We start from the raw sequence: 24,803 nt of genomic DNA on the forward strand, positions 1-24,803 counted from the left end.
CTGGAAAATATGAATATGAATTGACCCAAAAAAAATCAATCCATTCATTGTGTTTGCCGCTTATCCTCACGAGGATCGTGGGGAGTGCTGGAGCCTATCCCAGCTGTCAACGGACAGGAGGCGGGGTACACCCTGAAATGGTTTACAGCCAACCGCAGGGCACACGGAGACAGACAACAGTCGCACACGCAATCACACCTAGGGGCAATTTGGTGCCCAATTAATGTTGCATGTTTTGGGGAATTGGGAGAAAACCGGAGTGCCCGGAGAAAACCGACGCAACCACGGGGAGAACATGCAAACTCCACACAGGCGGGGCCAGGTTCGAACCCGGGTGCTCAGAACTTTGAGGCCAACGCTTTACCAGCTGATTCACCGTGCCACCTTGGCCCAATAAAATGAAATATTAATACATCTTGAGTGACTTTTAAATCCATGTTGCTACCACTGAACAGTGAATTTCTCTTTTGTTCTTGCGACTAAAAATTCTGTAACTACACTGCAATAACAGCAATGCTACCTCATTGAAACAGTGATTTATTAATAGTGAATATGTAGAAAGTCTTTTTGGAAAAACTAGCTTGTAAAAATGTCCCTTTTTGTAATTCACAACAGGTCATTACACATGAGACGATGTAACTTTGTAAACAGCTTTATACCACCAGCGTATGGGTATCATGGGACGATTGGAGTTTAATTATTTTTTAAAAATAATATTCAATTACTATGGCAGATAGATACGTAATGACATAGATATGACTAGACTTTTCATTAGGTACACCCACACAATCAACAGAACTGTATTCATCTGCCTTTCATAATCAACTGGGCTCAGTTTTAATTGATAATGTATGAGAGGTATTATTGAACAATTATTTTCCGTTTGTAGTTTGCAGTGGGGTACAACTGCATCGCATCGTTATCAGTCAGTTTTACGTGTCTCTTGTATTGGATATCATGAGTTTGTGCAGGTGTACAGTATCCAGAGTACACACAAAAAATTGGTTAAGAAGATATCTTGTCGCGTTTCTACAGACTGGAGTAGAAGAGTGCGGCATTGTGCGCCATCCTTTTGTTGAGCAGCTGCGAGGACAGAGTCCCATCCTGGATGGGAAATTCTCTGAAGGACACTTCCGCGTCGGGCAAGTCGTCGGGCAGTCCCGGTTCCCTCAGCGGGGGCCTCCACAGTTTCGGGTGGAAGCAACAGTAGTAGATGCATTTAAAAGGAGTCCCAGCAAGTAGGTAAGAGGTAGGGTGATGAGCAGCGCCACCGCATAGGGCTGGGAGGTCACGGGGTCGCGGTAGCACCACCAAGTGGCCAGCAGGATCCCCCCGTCGGTCGTGATGAAGGCGTGGTAGATGATGCTCCTGCTTCGAGTCCGACCCTCGGCGACGTTAAACCAGCTGAAGTACCAAATGAGCCCCACGGTGGCCCGGTAGAGCCACTCCCCACCCACGCTGTCCATGAAGTCGGTCCTCTGTCGCCACGCCCAGACAACAAAGCCAGACCAGAGGATCAGGAAGTGGGCGGCAACGTAGGGGGCCAGGACAGACGAGAAGAGGGCCAGGACAGCCACGCGCGGGGAGATGAGCAGCAGGTTCCAAAGGAAGTAGACCAAAGAAGAACCCCAGCCCTGCTTGGCCTTGTCTGGCAGGAAGGCGCGCAAGCAGCGGTGGTAGTCCACCACCATCCAGGCGATGGACGTGGTCGATGCCACAATGCTGACGACTGCAAACACAGAGGTGACACCGTCGGCGTGGAAATAATATGGAAGAAACTTCTGAAGTGTGGAACTGCCTTTGTGAGCGCTGTGTATTAATCGTACCTCAACTTAATAAAAATTACCCGCAGCCCCCAAGCGGGTTGTAGTTATATCTGGGTGCCACAATATGGCCCCCAAACACTTAAAATGGACCGCATTTACATTCAAGGAGTCACTGATGGTTTAGTGGTACACACGCCTGACTTTGGTGTCAGCAGCGTGGGATCGATTCCCGCCCAGCGACAGTATCGATATGTGCCCTGCGACTGACTGCCGATCGGTTCAAGGTGCAGTCTGCCTTTCGCCCCACGTTAGCTGGAATAGGCTCCGGCACTCCCGTGACCATAGTGGGGATAAGCGGCTTGGGAAATGGATGGATGGTTATATCCAAGGAAAAACATGAGGCTTATTAGTACTACTAGCTAGCATTCCCGCTAATACCACTAATAAGCTGACCGTAATTCCCGGCATAGAGAGTGCATCTGGTTATAAGCCTCGTTATACAGAAAGAGCTTAACGCTAGTGCGGCGCTAGCATTAGGATGACAACGTAGAACAATTGTCTTCGTTTCACTTCATAATTTCTCAAAAGAGGCAGTAACCATGTTATAACACACTAACTTTTTAATATTGTATTAGTTGGCAAACCCCTTTTTGAAAACTTGGTGAGTAAAAATCATTTTTCTAGCTAGCATTAGCATGATGACGTAGAACAGTTGTCCTCGTTTTAATCACTTCATAATTTCTCAAAAGAGGTAGTAACCATGTTATAACACACTGACATTTTAACAACGTATTAGTTGGCAAACCCCTTTTTGAAAACTTGGGGAGTAAAAATCATTTTTCTAGCTGGCATTAGCACTGGCGCTAGCATTAGCATGATGACGTAGAACAGTTGTCCTCATTTTAATCACTTCGTAATTTCTCAAAAGAGGTAGTAACCGTGTTATAACACACTAACATTTTAACAATGTATTAGGAGGCAAACCCCTTTTTGAAAACTTTTGGTGAGTAAAAATCATTTTTCTAGCTAGCATTAGCGCCGGCGCTAGCATTAGCATGATGATGTAGAACAGTTGTCCTCGTTTTAATCATTTCATGATTTCTCAAAAGAGGTAGTAACCGTGTTAAAACACACTAACATTTTAACAATGTATTAGGAGGCAAACCCCTTTTTGAAAACTTTTGGAGTAAAAATAATTTTTGTCGCTAGCATTACCGCCACGCTAACTTTAGCTGTGTACAGAGGTTTATAACCAGGTGCGCTAACGCTAGCGCCGCATCACCGCATGAACCGCAGGGTTGAAAGCGTGTGGAAAAAAGTCGCAGTTTGTAGTCTGGAAATTACTGTAAGCAAATTGTAAACGCAAAGACATTTATTTGTTTTATTGCTTTGGCCTTTTGGTAAAAATAGCAAACATTACATTTTTTGGGGGCAAATATTAGTACAGCTTTCCCCATAAATTGACAAATAGTTTATGAACGGTGATGCACGAATATGCAGGGCTTCATCTAATTCTGATTACACTCACACAGTGCAACCACACACATTGATGTTCCTTTATTCTCTTGTTTGTTGTTTGTTGTGCTTAGACCCAATGCAAGTACCACTTCGGAACCATCTTGTGGCATCTTGGTGCCAAGGGGATACATGAAAGCGAATTCAGATTTTTTCAGACAAATGTCGTCTTATACTGTAAGCTTGTAAAATCTTGGTGCCACGGACCTACGTTGGAGTGAATTGAAGACTTTCATTTACTGTCATCTTGGAAGGGAACTCACACTGGACGGTCCTGGCTTTGTTGGTGTGCAGCACCACATAGATCATGAGCGTCAGCTGAGGAGCGCTCTCGCAGAACGTCTCGATGAGCCGCAGCATGCTGAGGTCGTGGGTCAGGTAGACGGCGTACTCGGAGCCTTCCTCTTTCCGCCACCATACCCGGAAGCCTTGCCGGATGGCTGAGATGTGCCTACGTGAGGGGGGGGGGGACGCGTGACGGGAGACTCGTTGAATGACGCACGGCGAATCGCACAATGAATCCGAACAGGTATGGAATGTGACGGGATGCACCACCGAAATATTTGTCGCCACCACCCTGAACTTGACGTTTATAGTCATGGCACTTGTCAAGTGTAATTATACGCTTGCGTGCCGGAGCCGTGCTGGTGTGCTGGGCTGTTTTGTGTACATCTATAAAGGCATGGAAAAATGATCATGAAAACATTATTGGGACGTGCCTAAGCGTCTCGGTATCACGAGAATTTGAAGCTGCGTGTAAACGTTGAAGGGCAAAAATGTGACTGCTCAAAATGAATGGGAGCACTATATTTGTATAATAATTAGCCAAAATTAAAAGATTAAAAAAAAGCAATATCACCACACAAATGTGTGTAGCGCCATGTGGCCTGTTCGAGAAAGTACTGTATGATGGTTTAAAATGAAGTAGTCTACATGAGTACATTGCAGAGTCGGTACTTTTTTTTATTTTTACTTTAATACTGAATCAGTGCTTCTTTTACTAGTCGATTTGTCTTAAATTTTAGTAGTGCATTTTTTTGTCACCTAACTTTTACATTTAATTTGGATAAGTGGGAGGTTTGTGTGTATCTGTCGGAAGTAGTCTTCGTGTTATTCACCTTGTTACTGCAATCCACTACTGATTACGTAGAACAGCTGTCCTAGTTTTTATCACTTCATAATTTCTCAAAAGAGGTAGTAACCATGTTAAAACACTTTTTTAACAATGTATTAGTTGGGGAACCCCCTTTTAAAAACTATTGGTGAGTAAAAATAATTTTTCAAAATTCACTTCTTCAGGATTCCTATTTTTCTATGCTCAAAAATTTAAATTAATTTTATCAACTCGTCACCGACGGTGTAGTGGTACACATGCCTGCCTTTGGCGCGGGCAGCATGGGATCGATTCCCACTCAGTGATGGTGTTGATATCTCCCCCTGCGACCAGTTCAGGGTGCAGTCCGCCATTCGCCCAAAGCTATCGAGGATAGGCTCCAGCTTCCCCGCAACCCTTGTGAGGATAAGCGGCTTGGATAATGACGTGACATTTTATCAACTCCAAATGCCTTTAAACTTGTAGTTCTGAGTCCTTACGGTGTATTTTAACAAATTATGGCGTGTTTGTTGATTCTTGACTATTAATTAGTTTCTTTTCTATGCATGCTTGCGTGCCAAATGATATCATAAACCTCCAGAACTAGAGCGCGATCTGCAAACGCTGTTAGTTGCAAAGATTCATAACTTTCTTAAAAAAGAACTCCAGTATTCCCACACACGTGTTTACCTGCAAAGGAACCCCAACTGCAGCACGTGCAACAGGCAGCTAAGTTTGACTTTGTCCACGAAGAGCACAGCTTCGGCTCCGATCTCGCTTCGGAACCCGGGCAGGTGGCGGTCATATTTCAACCAGAACCAGCTGAACATTTGGAGCACGGATGACGACAGGATCATGAGGGCGACCAGTGCGCCGAACCACAAAAAGTCGCCGTGGCAGTAAAACTCCACAGCGACCCACAGGTCGGAGCCCCAGTCCGCCAAGAAAGTAAACACTCCGACGATGGAAAAGACGAAATCGATCCAGGAGTATTTGGAAAAAGTCTCCATAACAATTTAGCCCGATTTAGCTAGCCGGCTAGCAGCACTGTGGTGGCGGACCGTCCCGTTATTTGTCTCCAAATGAGACCGGCTCACTTTGCCTTCAACCCATCCAGAACATTTCATTCAGTCCTGCAGGTGGACACTCGAGTGGAATCGCTCCATTGCCGGGCCAAACGCACCATTATTGTTTCAATTCAGCTTCACCCGAAAGTTAGAAACAACAAGCCAAGAGCTTATTTGCAAAAACATTAGCGATAGCCACGCCCACGGCTGGTATGACGCCATCCTCCCGGTCGCAACATCCGGCACCGAAAGGGTGTTCAGTTGGATGTTTTTTTTTTGGGGGGGGGGGGGAATATGAAATTTGGACCTTATTTACCTGTAGTTCTCAAACTTTTTTTTTAAAACAAGTACATCTAAATAAAAATACTTAGATAACTTTAAATTGAATTTTGCAACGTAAATAGAAAACACACATTTGGTCAAATTTGTATATTTCCCTCTACTTTGTTAAAATAGTCTCACTGCTTTTTTTTCCAACCTCTAGTATGGTGAAATGATGGAATAAAAAATGTAAATAGGCAAAGGGAAAGTTAACTGAGGTTGAGATGTTGACTGATTCATTATGTAGATGAGAAGTGTTTGCACTTCCCAGCCATCGTAGATTGAGATCTTGAAGGGGGGGGGGGACGAATGAACGAGGGAACCTTAACAACGATGACGTAACAGATTTGGGAAAGCGAGAAATTATGTAAGAAAATTATGATATTGTTATGTTTATTACTATATTTCAGTCTGCGATTAACTTTTATTTAAATGAAGTATCTGAATCAGTACCACAACATTTTGCCCTAGTACTGGTACTTAGAGTGTGACTGGGTGAGTACTTTCTTCACGTGTGTTTTTTTTTTTTTAATGAGTCATGAGTGCAATTATATAAAAGTAAGTACCTACAGAAAATTGGGTTATGATAGAATAGCTAAAAATAATTGATTTTTTTTGTTCATTAACATTGATCGTCCTCAAAGCCTTTTTGTTACTCAAGTAACTCATGAGTTTCATATAAGAGAGAGTATAATTGTAAATGATATATAACACGATATAATACTGTACTGTTTACGTATTATATAGTTGAGGATTTTTTTATATATTATTAATAATATTACAGGGTTATTGATGAAGAATGCATCTTTTTCTTGTTTTAAGAGAAGTGTAGGTGAGTGGGAGAAGTAGTGTACATCAAGTGTCCGTTTGTGGTACTTGGAGAACAGTTCCGTTCCATTCCACTAGGTGGCGATAGTAGATCTCACAGTCTTTTTCAGAACTGTTAAAAAGTGCCGAAGACTGTAATAAGCCCCGCCCTGTCGCCGCAGCCCATTGTGCACTAAAGCTGCCTTTCTCGTTCCGCATTCCTGTTGTCCTGTTTGTTCGATTGGCGTCCATTGTTGGCTTTTCAGCAGTATAGCTCGACAAAATGTCGCGGGTGTATATCGGAAGGCTGAGCTATCGGGCCAGGGAAAAGGACGTCGAGAGGTTCTTCAAGAGCTACGGCAAGATTCTGGAAGTCGACCTAAAAAACGGGTAACAATTTGGCCTTTTTTCCCTCCGCTTTGACGATCCTGGCAGACGGCTAATGTCCATTAGCTTCAGCTAACTTTGTTGCATGGGCCTTATCCATCTCTGCAGGCTCCATTAAAAAAAACAATGTTGCTTTTCAAATATTCAAGCAGACTGTGATTTACTCTCAGGTGTGTTTTGTGATGCATATTTGTTTTGCACACTAGTAATAATTTTGGAGAGTTTGCAATGCGAGCTAGCTAGCAACAGACGTGGCAATGTCACGACGTGAACGAATCTATAGTCAGTGAAATTAACCTCTTGACTCTGCTTTCCGTTTGGTTATCTTACTTTATTAATAATTTTATTACAACGTTTTAACGTAGTCATAAACCGAGTATTCTTCCCAGGTATGGGTTTGTTGAATTTGATGACCCGCGCGACGCCGACGATGCGGTGTATGACTTAAACGGGAAGGAGCTGTGCGGCGAGCGTGTGATTGTGGAGCACACCAAAGGACCCCGTCGGGATGGAGGCTACAGTGGCGGCGGAGGTGGTGGAGGAGGGCGAGGAAGCAGTAAGTGCACCGACGGAGCGGTCTTTCCTTTCTCATCTCATATATATTTATATAGCTATACTTTTGATTTGACTCTTGATTAACTTTGATGCTAAAATGTTGCTGTTGGTGGCTTGTGTGCATTCACTTTATATTGAATTGTATATATACGCAAGCAATTTATGCGTAAAGCACAATAAGTCAAAGCGTTTCCTTTAGGTTCAGTTGACTGAAGAAGTATGCGTATTTTTTTTTGTTTCTGTAAAGGCCCTCTTTATGCTCGTTTGTGCGGCGACAGCGTTGACATCACTGCGGTTCTCCCCCCCGCGTAGTTTGCCTTTATACTCCGACACAGCCCATGCACGGTTCTCAAAACAGGGACGAGAATTTTCCGCAGATTCATAGAATTCCGAGTTTTTTCAACAGCAAATGTCATTGTTGTGAAACGTGTAGATTCGTTGAAGATTTTTGGGGTTTGGGGGGTACGGCTTGACGCTGGGCGAGGCTGTGATCAATACCGGCCGCCAGCATCTATCGGCAACGCTTGTCGGGAAATTAGTCAGAGCTGTGATGGCGGAAAAACGGCATTGGTATCAGTTTGCATTAAATTTGGTGTTTACAATAACGACAACATTCCGATTTCCGGCGGCATTTCATCCGTATTTTCACTCTTGATGCTAACATTTCATAGAGAAGCATTCGGTTTACTACGGCATAGACGTAACTTATAGAGATACGTACGCATATGTTATCGAGCGGTTTGCACGTTCGCCAGTATGGTGAAAGTCATGGAGGGAAAAGATGAAGATCGTGGCAGGGAAGTTAAGAAAAAGCACTGGGGTAAAAAAAAAAAAAAAACCTTTCAGGTGGGCGTGGCTTGAAAAAAGTGTAACTGTGCAGATATGAACGTAAACGGTATCAACATGTCTAACTGAACACACACAAAAAGTGGACATTCCCGGCAAAGTGCTGTACACTCTGTGTTCCGATATGATCAATTATGGAAGCTGAGGAGCAAGAAATATCCAGGAGTATATCCAAACCAGGAAATACAAAGGTAAGTAGGATGGAAATTTCTCAAATATATAATTGACAACAGTTAATACAATTGGGCCTATCTGTAGCACTGGCCCTGTAGATCATGCATTTTATCGCTCACTTTTCTATTTTATGATCTCTCTCTCATATACATATAGATATTTATTTATGTATTACTTGTGTACTTATTTCTGAAGTATAACTTGTAAGTGGAGTAGCCTATTTGATAAAAAATTCACTCAGTCTACATTTTTATGTCTGAGGTTTGGCAAAATTGTTTTGGTTGTTTGGACTCATATTTTAAGTTTTCAAAATATTATGATTGCCCTGTATTTACACTGTTAGAAATAATCAGAAGTCACCAGTGTGTTTTTATAAAAAAAAAAATAACTAAATAAAAATTCGTCCCCCAAGGCAGACATTTTTAGTTCTTTTCCAAATTGGTCATTGTCATCCCTAATAATAGCATGTGACTAAAACGGGCCAATCACGAGCTTTCCCCAGTGGATTTTTTTTTTTTTTTTTTTTTTTTGCGTGTTCGGCAGGCTGCGAGGGGTGATGCGTAGGTCACGTGCTTGTCGACCGCGGGAGTATAAAGTGGCCTTAATTGGAATTTTCACACTGGGTAATGAGTTTCCGTTTATCATCCAAATTGAGCGATTGCATAAAATCTAAAGCATTTTGGAAAATTGAATAACGGATGATGGAGGTTTCCTAAGAAATGTGAATGTTCCCAAGCCACCAATGACTAGTGAAATGAAACCATGTAGCTATTTACAAACAGTTGTAACAAAAGAGCAACATTTGATAATTCTGAATTTGTAGTCTTTATCTTGTTGTGAATGCTATTTTAACATTCTATTAAAGTTGCTTGTCAATTTTAAAAGGTAAAGATTTAACAAAGAACCTCAATGTTTCAATTGAAAGAGTCCTTTGCCGACTGCCTGCCCTATTGCTGGCCATGGTGTCCCCCCTTTCCAAGAGTGTGGTTTGACCATTCTGGGCCCCTGGGCAGACCAAAAAAGGGAGCCATTGTGAATGAAGACCGCTATTGCCATTAGGCCCAGCCCAGGCCGGGTGGTGAGGATGCCATGGGGGTTAGGAACAGATGTGGGTGTAGCCTCAAAAAGAACATTTATTCTAACAGTCAATTGTTTTTAGGCTAGCTTAGTACTTCTTTTTTTTTTTTTTTTTTTTCCCACCGGAACTATTTCATTGATCAGTTTTATGTAATTTTAAATGATTTACAATATGAGATACATTTAATGAGCTTTACTTTTTATGTATAGATGTAGCCTGACTTGTCAATTGTAGTTAATGTACATATTTTAAATTTTTTTTTTAATTGTCTTAAGTGATAAGAGCTTAAAGTTGTGCAGTGCTTTTTATTTTCAGAGTGGCTTTAATTATTTGTAGAAAATAGTGTGGAAATCAGAATATTAAGTGCATCTCTGTTGCTGCACGGTCCTCATTTGTTGCTCTTTCCTTGTTACCTTGAAAGGTGGTTACGGAGGACGTTGGGGCCGAGACCGCTATGGTCCACCTATTAGGACGGACTATAGGCTCATTGTTGAGAATCTGTCCAGCAGGTGCAGCTGGCAGGACTTAAAGGTATATTTTATTCGAAGGAAATATGATACACGTGTTGTTGTCTTTTTTAAAATGTGCTGCTCTTCCCCCTCCCCCGTTCAGGATTATATGAGGCAAGCAGGGGAGGTGACTTACGCTGACACACACAAGGGCCGAAAGAACGAAGGGGTCATCGAGTTCAGGCTCTACGCTGACATGAAGCGGGCTCTGGAGAAGTTGGACGGCACGGAGGTCAACGGCAGAAAGATCCGCCTCATCGAAGACCGCCCCGGAGCTAAACGCCGCCGCTCCTATTCTCGCAGCAGAAGCCGATCCAGGTACAAAGTACAACACAGGACGAAAACCAAGTTGTCGTTACACGTTTGACATTACACATCAAATATGAGGTAACGACAATCCAACCAAGTCCATAAGAAGTCATAAACCCCCCCAAACATTGAGCACTGCATAAGATGTCAATTGCAGTTCATGAGCAGGGTGGGAATTTTTTTCTTTGTTGTGATAAAAGTCTCCTAACAGGCCGCAATCAAGGAAATAACACTTCTTTTTTTCGTTTATGGTTAAGTTATATGATAACTTTACTAATTTATAATCTCGTCCCAAAAATGGGACGCTGCCCACGAGAGAGGACTGGGGTTTTCTTAGTAGTCTTACTCGTGAAAGGATATATTTTTGAAGGGGAAAAAGGGAGGATGTAATGTGTGAAAATCATGATGTCCCAAAAAAATGGGACGCTGCCCACGAATGAGTTACAGTATGGTATGGTTGCAGTATTTATGGAATTGTGGTAAAAATGCACCGTACTGCAAATACAGTAAGTACACTTGTGCAAATATACTTCATGATCCAGTACATTTGAGTACCGTAATTCCGGGCCTACCAGCGCACCTGGTTATAAGCCTCACAGAGTACATTTATAAAGGAAATACCATTTGCTACATACATACGCCGCGACTGTGTAAAAGTCGCAAGTGCCCACATTGAAACCCACATTCAAACACGAGATATTTACAAAGAAAGGAGGTACACAGAAAGAGTTTAACACTAGTGCTAATGCTAGCGCCACAGTAATGCTAACAGGGCTGGTTAAAATAAAACTTCCCGGTAAATATCACTGACACACAGCAGAAACATGCTAGCGCAGGGCTAACAAGGCCGGTAAAAGTCACTTCCTCGCCACATATATTCCACTGGTCTCATTTTTTTTACCTTTTACGCTCGAGTGCCCCCTTGCGTCCGTTAGGAAAAACATGCACAAATTTGCCGCATCAACGCATGACCCCCAAGGTTGAAAGCGTGTGGAAAAAAAAGTCACGGGTTGTTGGCCGGAAATTACGGTTAGTGCATCGTACTAACACCCGTTCCCGATTTAGGTCCCGCTCCAGGAGCCGCAGGTCCCGCAAGAGCCGAAGCCGCAGTGAAAGCAGCAGCCGCAGTCGCTCCCGCTCCAGGTGAGACGTTGCATCGCTGCCGGCCTATATGTTGCGTATTTGACCATTAATATCTAAAATCCAAGCGTGACCTTTTGCCTGCAGGCCTGCGTCTCGCTCCCGCAGTCACTCCAACAGCAAGAAGAGTAAAGGAAAGGACAAGACGGAAGATGAGCGCGGCAGCGAAGACCAGAAGGAAAAAGACCTGAGCAGGAGCCGCAGCCCCAAAAGCAAAAAGAGCAAGAAAGACGACTCAAGGTCCAGATCCAGGTCTCGCTCCCGTTCCGTCTCCAGGAAGTCCGAATCAAAGGGTCGTGACCCTCCCAAGAGCGACGAGGAGGCAGGCGAACAGGAGCGGGGCTCTCGCTCCTGCTCCCCCGCTGATTCAAAATCCAGAGCCAGATCTAAATCGAAATCCAAATCGAAATCCAAGTCAAAGTCTAAATCAAAGTCCCGCTCCCCTTCCCCCGTCAAAGAGCGTTCTCGCTCTCGGTCCGCTTCCCGTTCAGTGTCTCGCTCCAAATCCCGTTCCCAGTCCCGCTCTCGTTCCCGCTCGTAGTTGAGATTTTTGGACTGGCCATCACCTCGTAGTGTCCCCATCTTCCTCCCCTTTGACATTTCCCCAAACCCTCACAAGGCTACTTCCAGTTTTTGATAAGTAGCTATACATCCCAGATGCTTGCTCTTGATGTCTTGTGCAGAGGCTTGTCTTTTTTTTTTTTTTCTTTTACACATTTTTAGTCTTTTCAAACTAGCAGACTTTTTTTTTTTTAAAGTTGCAGTCTGTGATTCTCAGCTCGATAGGTTGGTGGTATGCATTTTGGCCCATTTTTTTTTCCTCAAATACAGAAGCTCATCCTGTACCCCTGTACTTAATTTGAAAGCTGTGATATTTAATTTGAAATTTAAAAAAAAAAAAAAAAGCCTCCTGATTGTGTTTTGATTTATGGTCCCTGTAGTTTGTCAGCAGTTTGTCTTTTCTGTGATTTGTAATGAAAAATGACTACTGCTTTCAAATAAAATCTCACAACTGATTTGAAAGACTGGCTGTTTAATATCTTGGGTCTCATCTACAGCAACAATCCAGTGTATAAAATACATTTCATATGCAAATATTTTACATGTGCCACCAAGGGCAATATTACACATTTCTGTAAATGTACAGTACCGGGTTGTTTTTAACAATCTTACAGTATGTCATGGAAAAGTAAAAAGTATCAAGCCATATTGATCTTAAATTGATTGAATCACATGATCTAACTTACTATTGAATGAGGCCATAATGCTCCCTCTGACTTTATTCCAATACATATAATTTTGTACTTTCAGTCTACCGAGGCGCAAAAGGTTACCGACTGCTGTTGTAGTTTACCAACACAGCAAACTAATTGACAGTTCCAATCACCGCATGAATGCGTCTTGGTTCTTTAAGGGCAGAGCGAGTGACTCGTCATGCCAACACCAATCCGGGTCAATCGTCGTCATCCTCAGAAGACGACCGCATTGCCCCGCCGCTGTCATCTCGGTACTTTCGAGCCAATAAGCGCAACTGCTCAAGGGCTTCGCTGTAGTCAGCCGTTTCGGGGCCCTGGGAAAGAAAGCTGGGAGCCACGCGCCGGATGTCGAAAGCGCTGACGCTGCGATGCAACGCCGAGAGCCACGGGTCCAGCGCGGGCCCTGACTGGAGAGACGTCATGACCGGCACTGAGGTGATGACAGGTTGGGCGAACGGCGCTACAAAGAACAGACCGTTTAGCGTAGAACGGCACCAAGTACGTTTCAGAGCAAAGCATCATGGGTCATAAGAAACTCACAACTGGTTGCAAGCAATTGGCTGTTGTCAAGACCTCGATCGGTGAGAGAATGACTGAATATCCGTGGGAAAGGTGGGGTCACTTTACTGGGACAGGAGACCACCTGTAGAGCCCTGAAAGAAGGAAAATGAAGTTCTGATATCAAAACATGCAACATTAATTGTACACTCTAAATTGCCCCTAGTTTTGTTAGTTTAGTTTTATTGTGAGTGCGGCTGTTTGTCTCTATGTGCCCTGCGATTGGCTGGCAACCAGTTCAGGGTGTAAACCGCCTCCTGCCCGTTGACAGCTGGGACACGCTCCAGCACTCCCCGTGACCCTCGTGAGGATAAGCGGCAAAGAAAATGGATGGATGGATGGATAAGTTTTGAGTCTTACAGCGGGGCTGTTGGATAGAAAGATGAAATATAGGATGCCAGGATGTCTTCCCCGCTGTGGAGGTTGTGGAAAGGAGATGGCGCTTCCGTCCCTGGAGCAACAGAACTGATCAAAAGGGAAAAAAAATATATAATGTCTCCATATACTAAAATTCATCTATAAAAGTATGAATGACAACGAAGTGTACCTAATGAGTTGTTGGCCCTCCAAGCCTTTGAGTGTCACCCACTGGCCGTAGCATCGACCGTCGGCTGATTCGGCGCACGTCGACAGTGGTTTCCACGGCAACGAGTCAGCGTGCACGCCGAGGGCATCGGGGAGGGAGCTGCCGTGCATTATTGGAAACGGGACGACACCGTAAGCTGCCACCACCTATTATTAAATACGTCATCCTCAGCATAGAGCATGTATAAAGTATGACAACTTATGTATCTTCAGCCTATCTAATCAAAAGACAGGTAATGACCGGGAAAACAATTAAATACTCTTCCACTAGATGGCAGCAAATACAGTTAAACGTTGCATCTGGGTGTTGCCATTCAAGCAAAATTGTGAATAAATTGGGATGAGATCATCATTTCTTCAGTGCCCGTCATACACGTATGTCTAATGTCACAATCTCATTTTAGTTAAGTTGTTCAATGCAAAAATTTCAAACCCATACACAGAGTGAACTATGTAAAAATTTATTTCTAGTTTAGATCCTCAATAAAGGTTGCAAAGCACAGTCCTTGTACTCCCGAAACAAATCATAGCACCGTCAACTAGATTCAACACAACGCCATCACCTTTCTGCCCGACGTAGACAGCGAGTCTGCCAGCTCCCACATGGGGATGCAGTTGTTCCTCAGCCTGTACGGCACGGTGAGCGCGTCCAGAGCCAGAGACAGGACAGAGCTGGAGTGGTACCAAAGTGACGGCTGCAAACACAGAAACCTAAATGTTACGGCGCGCTGAAATATAACGACAATGTGATTAAAGAAATGCAATCTCATTTTAATCGCGAGGCTGTTAACATGAAAGTGACTTGAAGGATTCTAATAGACTGCACAGCAAAACGTAGATATACGGTAAAGCCTCGGTTTTCGAACGTCCCCGTTTTTGAACAAATCAGTTTTCGAATGAAGATCGGTACTTGAACGCCCCCAACAAAACCCGGAAATATAATATTGTGCGCGGCCAGATCAGCTGACCCACGACGCGCTTTGTTGTGAATTCCCATGCCGCCAAAAAAAACCCCGAAATACCAGAGTGCGCGCAGCGTAAGCAGCTGACCCACCGGCGAAAAAGCATACATTTTAAGTAAAAAATAAATATATTTCTGATATTATTTTATTATATAAAATATTTAAACTATATATGTATTTCTACCATGCAGTTTATTATTTGGAAAAGCTAAAGAAAAGTGCTGTAAAAAGCCACATTTTTTTAGGCTTGGAACGCATTATTTCTTTTTCCATTCATTGTAATGGGAAACATCGATTCAGTTTACGAACAATTCACTTTTGAAACCGTTTTCTGGAACGGATTGCGGTCGAGAACCGAGGCATCACTGTATCTGCATTTTGGGTGAAATTTCAAGATTATAACCTTTACAGGAGAACTCAATTTGATCTTTGAACGCACATGTCCGGCGTTTCAGTACTTTTTACACAAGTTGCACAGGTGTTTGAACTAACATTGTACTGGAGTTTAGGTTCCTCACTTGACATTATATCTGCATATTCCCAACTTGTTTGAATAGCAAAAGTCTCACAAGGAAAAAAAATAAAATACTTACATCATAGTTCAGGTAAGGGAAGCTAACAGGAGAGGACGGTCGTAGGCCCAGTCCTCCTCGCAGCGTCAGCGGACAGAAGAAGGAGCTGTGACTGGCCATGTGGACCATCCCTAACGCACAGTTCAACACATGGTAGAGGTCCTTCATTGGAGTCTGCCCGAACAGAAAAAAAAAACCTGTCGGCGTCTGCGGAAAAACATCGCCACGTTGTGAACGTTGAGTCCGACTCACTGAATTCGGGTGACTGACGGGCGCCATCCCGTAAGTTAGGATGCCTCGACCACCGTAGGCGTCCTGCAGCATTTCCGTGACCTTTGAGCCCAGGCCTGCAAAGCCGTCGGCCAGGTCGCACAGCACCTGGAAGCCCTGACGTGGGAGATCCAGCATGTGATATGGAGAACGCAACGCCATAAAAATTGCACTTGTCCAAGATTATATGAAATGTGTCGCGTCGGCGATACAATATGATACAACCCTTCCCGTTCAGTATTTTGGATGTATATGCCTTTTTACCGTACTTCCCGGCCTACAGAGCGCACCTGCTTAAAAGACTCACCCGGTACATTTGTAAAGGAAATACCATTTGGTGCATACATACACCGCAGCTGTGTAAAAGCCGCAAGTGCCCACATTAAAACACAAGATATTTACAAAGATAGACTGTACACAGAAAGAGTTTAGCGCTAGCGCGGCGCCAATACTGGTGCTTGCCATGCTAAAGCTAAAGCAAGCAGCGCTGGTTAAACTAAAACTTACCAGTAAATATCACTGAGACACACCAGTAACACAGCAGCAACACGTGAGCACAGCGCTAACAGGCCGGTAAAAGTCACTTCCTCGGCACATACATTCCACCGGTCTCATTCTTAACTTTTCCGCTCGAGTGCCTCCTTATGGGCGTTAGAAAAAAAAAACGCACAAATTAGCCACATCACCGCATAAACCACAGTGTTGAAAGGGTGTAAAAAAAGTCGCGGCTTGTCGGCCGGAAATTACGGTAAGCGCATCATACTAACACCCGTTCCCGATTTAGGTCCTGCAGGCCCTGCAAGAGTTGAAGCCGCAGTGAAAGCAGCAGCCGCACTCGCTCCCGCCCCAGGAGAGACGACGTATCGCTTCTGGCTTGAGATATTTACAAAGAAAGACGGTAAGACAAAGAGTTTAACGCTAACGCTAGCACCGCGCTAACACTAGCAGGGCCGGTGTGACAGTCTGAGCGCTCCCCCGTGCTGAAAAGTCTCCTTGTGATGAATGTGCATGTGCGACTAAAAGGGGAACTCCGGGTACGTAGCAGACGCTTACTGGGAAATCTCCCGGTCTCATAGTTCCCCTTCTTCTAAATAGAGGGAGCTAACAGACGTTATAACCTAACCTTAAAACAAAAGTTGATAAAAAAGATACACGCATAGATGTACGTCCGCTGTGTTCGTCTTTCTGAGACATCCATTTCGAACATGAACACTCGGCGCTAACGGGGGCGGTAAAAGTCACTTCCTCGGCACATATATTCCACCGGTCTCATTCTTACTTTTTCCACTCGTGTGCCACCTAGCGGCCGTTAGAAAGAAGAAAAAAAAACGCACAAATTAGCCGCATCACCCCATTAACCGCAGGGTTGAAAGCGTGTGAAAAAAAAAGTCGCGGCTTGTAGGCCGGAAATCACGGTAATTGCTGAAACAGCTCCGGTTTCGGCGCAACTTACCTGGAAGTAGTCACACTCTTCAACAAAGAAATGCAATTTGTCGTCCAGATCCTCCAACAACGCACCCTGCAGCAGTGCTTCCCCCTGGCCAAATGTTTCCAAACGGTCAGCCTCTCTGGTCAGAAAAAAACAGGGAGAAATAAAATGCGCATGTATGAAAAAAAAAAAAAAAAAAAGGATTATTTAACAAAATCTAGCGGGAAAACACAACACAGACAAAATATGGTCATCTAACAATTTACCCATGATGGTTGTACTGGTGGATAACGGAGATGGTGCGCGGGTGCAAGTGGATGCGAAGGAAGTCAGACCAGACCTTGACGCTGCCCTCCAGGTTATAGTTCTTCTGGACTCGGGCGAGCCGACTGTTCACAGTATCCACGCTCGGAGAACCTGCGAGGTGTGTGAACTTCTGAGAAAGAAGTGCTTCAGTGAGGAAACTTTCATTCGGTCTTACTTACGCTCGCAGTGAGTTTGGGAATTGGAAGGAAAACTGGCCTCAGTCAGTATGTCCCCGCACTGAGCACAAAAAGCACGGCGGTAAGGATATTTAACATCACGAAAAGTGCTGTTATAGTTAGATACATTAATTGTATGAATATTAACTGGCTTGTTTCATTACAGAGGAAAATTCTCACATCCAACTTGTCCAGGTCTTCGAGAAAGGAGTTCTTTGCAGGGGGAGTCTCTTCATGTATCATCAGGCTGCCATCCCTGTTACACGGAGAATTTTGTGCTTGGTAGCTTCATCGAATCATCATGGGAAAAACTGAATTTGCTTGTACATGAATATTTAGGTCTCGGAAAGAGATTTGAAATATACGTCAACATGTTCTGCACTATGTCTTCCACAAACGAGAGGAAAAAAGAAATCGTCACGCTATTTACCAGGAAAGAGCAGACTTGTCTTTGCCACTTTCATACAGACTTCCCTCCTGCCGTAGAGTCTGCAGACTTCCTGTGTGGCAAAAACGTGATTAATAATATACGTGATTATGATAACTAAGTAACTACTGAATGTATAGTTAATTATGCAGTAAAACCGTGTTACCTTTAAGGTCCATGGCAATGAGGCGTGGAGTGTAGGTGATGCTCCCACCGAGAGTTTGGCCTTCTCGAAACATGACATCACTCTGGAGCTCTCCAGGTGGCGTCTCTGGGTCGTAAGACAGAGACGCATCCTGCAAAAAACCCAATGAACGCATATCAAATTGTTAAATTCCAAATGAACATCAAAGAGATGATAACTTCACTGTTTGGGGGGAAAAACTACAGCGTCCGATGCATAAATGGACTAATCTATCTAGTTTTACAATCAACATAATTTTTTCTGCAGATTTATGCTTTTTCTTAGTTATCAGGTTTCATTAAAATAACACTCTAATGGATTCCTTCCCGAATTTTTACGCTTTAGTAGCCTCCTGTCAACCCCTACAAAGCTAACACGAGCGAGCTAAGTTAGCCGGCACTGTGTTTCTTACCTGTAAATTCCACCAGTGAGTGCCCACAAAGTTGGAATAATGACCGAGCTGAAGCGTGATGACCTCTCTGCAAAAGTTACTCATTCTGGCGGGCGGTAAATATTATACTGACACAAAAAACATTTTCTTTTTAAAAATGAGCGACATGCTTACGTATGACAACGCAATATTGCTGCACAGCATGGAGAGCAGGAACGATTTCTGATTGGCTAGGCAAGCGAGCGAAAAAATGTCATTGGATACTGATAAGACGTCACGTATAGTTAGGTTTCACTGTGCCGTACGCTCACATGTGGTCTGTGCCCCTTCATAACAATAACTTATTTTTTCCATTTATTTTTGTTTGTAGATTTTGAAAACTCTTTCATAACTAACTGGCATTTACGGAAACTCAAAAAGAAATTCCACTGACAGAATTTTTTTTTTAATTTGCAGTTTAATTTATAAATATATCTTGAGTGACAAAACGAAACTTAATCATGTGTGATTATTTTTTATTTTTATTCATTTTATTTATTTTTATTTATTATTGTAATTAATAATGTACATTACTGTAGGCCACTGTATTAAAATAAAATCTTAGGGTCTCGGTCCGTGAATATATTCATGATAATATTTTTCAATAAAAAACTTTTAAAGCTAATTTAAAAATGTATGCATATTGCTATAAACTATTAGTTCAAAATGAACTACATGGATGGTTTTTAAACTTTTCAGACTAAGTAGGTAATCATAATCACTGTTTAAATCAAGATGAAAAAAAACTGTACTCAAATAATAACCGACATTAAAATGCATCATCCATAATGCAGCCCTATGGGGGCACAAACCAGTGCAATCTGTAGGCCGGTCCCAAGCCCGGATAAATGCAGAGGGTTGCGTCAGGAAGGGCATCCGGCGTAAAAACTGTGCCAAACAAATATGAGCGTTCATCTAAAGAATCCCATACCGGATCGGTCGTAGCCCGGGTTAACAACGCCCGCCCCCGGCACTGCTAACCTGCAGGGCGTCGGTGGAAATTCAGCTACTGTGGGTCAAAGACAAAGAAGAGGAGGAAACCGGATCCAGCGTCAGAAGAAAAAGAGGAATGCACAGAGCCTACAACTGAGTGTAGGGACTTTGAATGTTGGGACTATGACAGGAAAAGCTCAGGAGTTGGTTGACATGATGATTAGGAGAAAGGTTGATATTCTGTGCATCCAAGAGAGCAGGTGGAAAGGTAGTAAGGCTAGAAGTTTGGGAGCAGGGTTTAAATTATTCTACCACGGAGTAGATGGGAAGAGAAATGGAGTAGGGGTTATTTTAAAGGAAGAGCTGGCTAAGAATGTCTTGGAGGTGAAAAGAGTATCAGATCGAGTGATGAGACTAAAATTTGAAATTGAGGGTGTTATGTACAATGTGGTTAGCGGCTATGCACCACAGGTAGGATGTGACCTAGAGTTGAAAGAGAAATTCTGGAAGGAACTAGATGAAGTAGTTCTGAGCATCCCAGACAGCGAGAGAGTTGTGATTGGTGCAGATTGTAATGGACATATTGGTAAAGGAAACAGGGGCGATGAAGAAGTGATGGGTAAGTACGGCATCCAGGAAAGGAACTTTGAAGGGCAGATGGTGGTGGACTTTGCAAAAAGGATGGAGATGGCTGTAGTGAACACTTATTTCCAGAAGAGGGAGGAGCATATAGTGACCTACAAGAGCGGAGGTAGAACCACGCAGGTAGATTATATTTTGTGCAGACGATGTAATCTGAAGGAGGTTACTGACTGTAAAGTAGTGGTAGGGGAGAGTGTAGCTCGACAGCATAGGATGGTAGTATGTAGGATGATTCTGGTGGTGGGTAGGAAGATTAGAAGACAAAGGTAGAGCAGAGAACCATGTGGTGGAAGCTGAGAAAGGAAGAATGTTGTGCGGCCTTCCGGAAAGAGGTGAGACAGGCTCTCGATGGACAACCGAAGCTCCCGGAAGACTGGACGACGACAGCCAAGGTGATCAGAGAGACAGGCAGGAGAGTACTTGGTGTGTCATCTGGTAGGAAAGGGGAGAAGGAGACTTGGTGGTGGAACCCCAAAATACAGGGAGTCATACAAGCAAAGAGATTAGCGAAGAAGAAGTGGGATACTGAGAGGACTGAGGAGAGGCGAAAGGAGTACATCGAGATGCGACGTAGGGCAAAGGTAGAGGTGGCAAAGGCTAAACAAGAGGCATATGAAGACATGTACACCAGGTTGGACACGAAAGAAGGAGAAAAGGATCTCTACAGGTTGGCCAGACAGAGGGATAGAGATGGGAAGGATGTGCAGAAGGTTAGGGTGATTAAGGATAGAGATGGAAATGTGTTGACTGGTGCCGGTAGTGTGCTAAATAGATGGAAAGAATACTTTGAGAAGTTGATGAATGAAGAAAATGAGAGAGAAGGAAGAGTTGAAGAGGCAAGAGTGAAGGACCAGGAAGTGGAAATGATTACTAAGGGGGAAGTCAGAAAGGCATTACAAAGGATGAAAAATGGGAAGGCAGTTGGTCCTGATGACATACCGGTAGAGGTATGGAAGCAATTTGGAGAGATGGCTGTGGAGTTTTTGACCAACTTATTCAACAGAATACTAGCGGGCGAAAAGATGCCTGAAGAATGGAGGAAAAGTGTTCTAGTTCCCATTTTTAAGAACAAAGGGGATGTTCAGAGCTGTGGGAACTATAGAGGAATAAAGTTGATGAGCCACACAATGAAGTTATGGGAAAGAGTAGTGGAGGCTAGACTCAGGACAGAAGTAAGTATCTGCGAGCAACAGTATGGTTTCATGCCTAGAAAGAGTACCACAGATGCATTATTTGCCTTGAGGATGCTCGTGGAAAAGTACAGAGAAGGTCAGAAGGAGCTACATTGCGTCTTTGTGGATCTAGAGAAAGCCTATGACAGAGTACCAAGAGAGGAACTGTGGTACTGCATGCGTAAGTCTGGTGTGGCAGAGAAGTATGTTAAAATAGTACAGGACATGTATGATGGCAGCAGAACAATGGTGAGGTGTGCCTTAGGTGTGACAGAGGAATTTAAGGTGGAGGTGGGACTGCATCAGGGATCAGCTCTGAGCCCCTTCCTGTTTGCAGTGGTAATGGATAGGCTGACAGATGAGGTTAGACTGGAATCCCCTTGGACCATGATGTTCGCAGATGATATTGTCATATGCAGTGAAAGCAGGGAGCATGCAGAGGAACAATTGGAAAGATGGAGACATGCACTGGAAAGGAGAGGAATGAAGATTAGCCGAAGTAAAACAGAATATATGTGCGTGAATGAGAAAAGTAGAGGGGGAAGAGTGAGGCTACAGGGAGAAGAGATAGCGAGGGTGGACGACTTCAAATACTTGGGGTCAACAATACAGAGCAATGGAGAGTGTGGTAAGGATGTGAAGAAACGGGTCCAAGCGGGGTGGAACAGCTGGCGAAAGGTGTCTGGTGTTTTATGTGACAGAAGAGTCTCTGCTCGGATGAAGGGCAAAGTTTACAAAACAGTGGTGAGGCCGGCCATGATGTACGGATTAGAGACGGTGGCACTGAAGAAACAACAGGAAGCTGAACTGGAGGTGGCAGAAATGAAGATGTTGAGGTTCTCGCTCGGAGTGAGCAGGTTGGATAGGATTAGAAATGAGCTCATTAGAGGGACAGCCAAAGCTGGATGTTTTGGAGACAAGATTCGAGAGAGCAGACTTCGATGGTTTGGACATGTTCAGAGGCGAGAGAGTGAGTATATTGGTAGAAGGATGCTGAGGATGGAGCTCCCAGGCAAAAGAGCGAGAGGAAGACCAAAGAGAAGGTTTATGGATGTGGTGAGGGAAGACATGAGGGCAGTTGGGGTTAGAGAGGAAGATGCAGGAGATAGGCTAAGATGGCAAAAGATGACACGCTGTGGCGACCCCTAACGGGACAAGCCGAAAGGAAAAGAAGAAGAAGAAGAAGAAAATGCATCATCCATAAATTAGATAAAAAATTGTACCTCAGTGACAAATAAATAAAACAGCCCTTAAAGATTAAATGCAAATATGGAAAAGTAAAAAAAAAAAATCTTTTTTGGGTGTGACAGCGATACTCTTCCATATGCCACCACATTTGAATTGTTTTTTTTTTTTTTTCCCAATATTTTTTGTGACACCAATGTAATTTCCTACCAGGATAACCCTAACCACCACTATCGCTATTACTTTAATAAGTTTTATTCCACCATATTATTGAACAAAATTGTAATGCCTTCTGTACGAGTGAGTATCTTTATTAGTCAACCCCATCATCGGTATGTTACATCCGTAAAGTGGTAGTCAGACTAGTGGTTTACATGTTGTTCGTAAACATGGAGACGAAAGGCTGAAACCAGCTGCTGAGCTCCTCCATCTTCTCCTGCAGGACCGGGTACAGGTCGGACGTTGTCTTCTCGTAGCTTTTGGAGATGTTCTCCACTGCGGTCTGAATGGTGTCCTTCACGCTCTCCACTTGGGACTTCAGCAGGTCGTTCAGGGTGGTGATCTTGGCCTGGGCGTTGTCTCGCACCTGAGCAAAATAAGGATCCAGATGCCCCCGCAGGTCCGCGATGTTGTCCGAGGTGCGGGAGTGGAGCTTTTCAAAGTAGGTGGTAAGTTGCCTAAAAGAACGATAACACAGCTTGGATACAGGCCTCAGGAACTTAAGATATACTGTACTGAAGACTGTACGGTAGACTTTTCATATCCACTTTACATACAACATATCAAGAGAATATTAGTATATACTTCATTTAAATTTTTAAATAGACTCGATGGATGAACAATATGATAATAGTGTTACTAACAGCCATGAGTGTCAAACTCATTCTTGTCAAAGACAACATTTTTGTTTCAATTTCCCGTCAGAGGGGTGGAGAAAGGTAATAGTTTGCTCCACTATTGATCAAATTACCATAAAAGGTGGATTGGTAAACATTATTGTTCATTACACGCAACATTTATGAATTTTTGTTCAGATTTTCGATTTTTGATGCAGATGGTTTCCTTTTGCGGGCCACATGAAATGATGCGGCGGGGCACATCTGGCCCCCCCGGGCCTGACGTTTGACACCTGGGCACCAACCTTTGGATCTCCACGGCGTCCTTGTTGAGGCGTTTCTTCAGCTTGCGGGTGTACGTGGTGACCCTGAGTCTGACATCGTCGGAGTTCTGCTCCACCACGGTCTGCAGCTCCTGTCTGTAGGTCTCCAGCTGCTCCACGGCGTCGCTCACGTGTTTACGGAACTGCTCGAGCAGTCCCTGCAGGTCTTTGCTCAGGCGCGCTCCGGCCTCGCGCATGTGCGGGGTCAGCTTCGCTTCAAGGTCGGCCCGGTACATGCCCAACTCGGCCATGCTGTCTTGGATCAGGGTGCTGAGGGAGATGAGACGGAAAAAGCAAATGATTACTTATCTTAAATGTATATATTTTTTCAATAGTTGCTGAGATGTTCAATAAAACACTGACTTTAGGTTAAATTTGAAAACATTTATCATCATAAGTACTGAATTGTAAGTGCAGTACAGTATAACTATGGTATTACAGTCATGTAAACAAACTCACTCCAGTTCTCTGCTGATCTGGGAGCTCTTAATGTCCGTCACGAGCTCATCGGCCTTCTCGTTCAACTCCGTCAAGTAGTTTTTGAAGTAGTCGTCCCAGGTCGTCTCCGAGTCATCCCGAGCGACGCTCTTGGCCCGGCAGCCTGATCGGAGCACAGGGCAGCGATTCGCGTCAGAATCTTTACTTACAATTCAAATTTCATAACGGAACTCACCAGAGAGGACCGCGAGGGTGACGATGACGACGAAAGCTCTCATGGTGTGATCAGAAAAGGCAACTGAAAAGATAAATTCACTTTAATTTACTTCTCAAAATCAACTACTGCAAGTACAGATAGATTAAAAAAAAAAAAATTATATGACGCAGTAGAAAAGCTTACCGAGCGCTCGCAGGCAGCCGATGAGGGCGACTGAGCTCGCCGCTGCGTATTTATAAAGATCGGCGGGCGGCGGTGTGAGGCGGTGAACGTCACAGGTTTGGCGGACCAGCGTTCGAAGTTCCCATCGTCAAGTGTGTTGTCAACTTTTATTG

General features: G+C 43.8%; 4 protein-coding genes across 4 annotated transcripts; 1 reads left to right on the forward strand and 3 right to left on the reverse strand.

Annotated features, from left to right (window-relative positions):
* Positions 1–490: 490 nt before the first annotated feature.
* xkr8.3 (XK related 8, tandem duplicate 3) lies at positions 491–5,664 on the reverse strand. Its single transcript, XM_061802208.1, is given in 4 exon segments — positions 491–1,223; positions 1,226–1,729; positions 3,545–3,732; positions 5,065–5,664. Coding segments are annotated over 4 exon segments (1,206 nt in total). The 5' UTR covers positions 5,385–5,664; the 3' UTR covers positions 491–1,029.
* Positions 5,665–6,731: 1,067 nt separating this feature from the next.
* Positions 6,732–12,586, forward strand: srsf4 (serine and arginine rich splicing factor 4). The gene is made up of 6 exons (XM_061802720.1): positions 6,732–6,959; positions 7,346–7,512; positions 10,031–10,140; positions 10,222–10,436; positions 11,493–11,570; positions 11,655–12,586. The coding sequence occupies exons 1-6, from the start codon at positions 6,853–6,855 to the stop codon at positions 12,106–12,108; spliced, it is 1,131 nt and encodes a 376-aa protein (XP_061658704.1). The 5' UTR covers positions 6,732–6,852; the 3' UTR covers positions 12,109–12,586.
* A 3-nt stretch (positions 12,587–12,589) lies between these two features.
* On the reverse strand, positions 12,590–18,908 carry msto1 (misato mitochondrial distribution and morphology regulator 1). Its single transcript, XM_061802583.1, has 14 exons — positions 18,705–18,908; positions 18,275–18,404; positions 18,112–18,181; positions 17,862–17,937; positions 17,685–17,742; positions 17,466–17,616; positions 17,224–17,338; positions 15,753–15,887; positions 15,522–15,674; positions 14,530–14,661; positions 13,929–14,113; positions 13,742–13,846; positions 13,364–13,476; positions 12,590–13,283 (listed from the first exon to the last, which is right to left on the reverse strand). Exons 1-14 carry the CDS (start codon positions 18,786–18,788, stop codon positions 13,021–13,023), a joined length of 1,770 nt encoding a protein of 589 aa, XP_061658567.1. The 5' UTR covers positions 18,789–18,908; the 3' UTR covers positions 12,590–13,020.
* A 4,096-nt stretch (positions 18,909–23,004) lies between these two features.
* Positions 23,005–24,741, reverse strand: apoea (apolipoprotein Ea). Its single transcript, XM_061803200.1, has 5 exons — positions 24,652–24,741; positions 24,487–24,549; positions 24,273–24,414; positions 23,796–24,083; positions 23,005–23,331 (listed from the first exon to the last, which is right to left on the reverse strand). The coding sequence occupies exons 2-5, from the start codon at positions 24,527–24,529 to the stop codon at positions 23,025–23,027; spliced, it is 780 nt and encodes a 259-aa protein (XP_061659184.1). The 5' UTR covers positions 24,530–24,549; positions 24,652–24,741; the 3' UTR covers positions 23,005–23,024.
* Positions 24,742–24,803: the final 62 nt, after the last annotated feature.

This window comes from Syngnathoides biaculeatus, chromosome 1 (genome assembly GCF_019802595.1).
Source record: "Syngnathoides biaculeatus isolate LvHL_M chromosome 1, ASM1980259v1, whole genome shotgun sequence".
NCBI classification, from domain to species: Eukaryota; Metazoa; Chordata; class Actinopteri; order Syngnathiformes; family Syngnathidae; genus Syngnathoides; species Syngnathoides biaculeatus.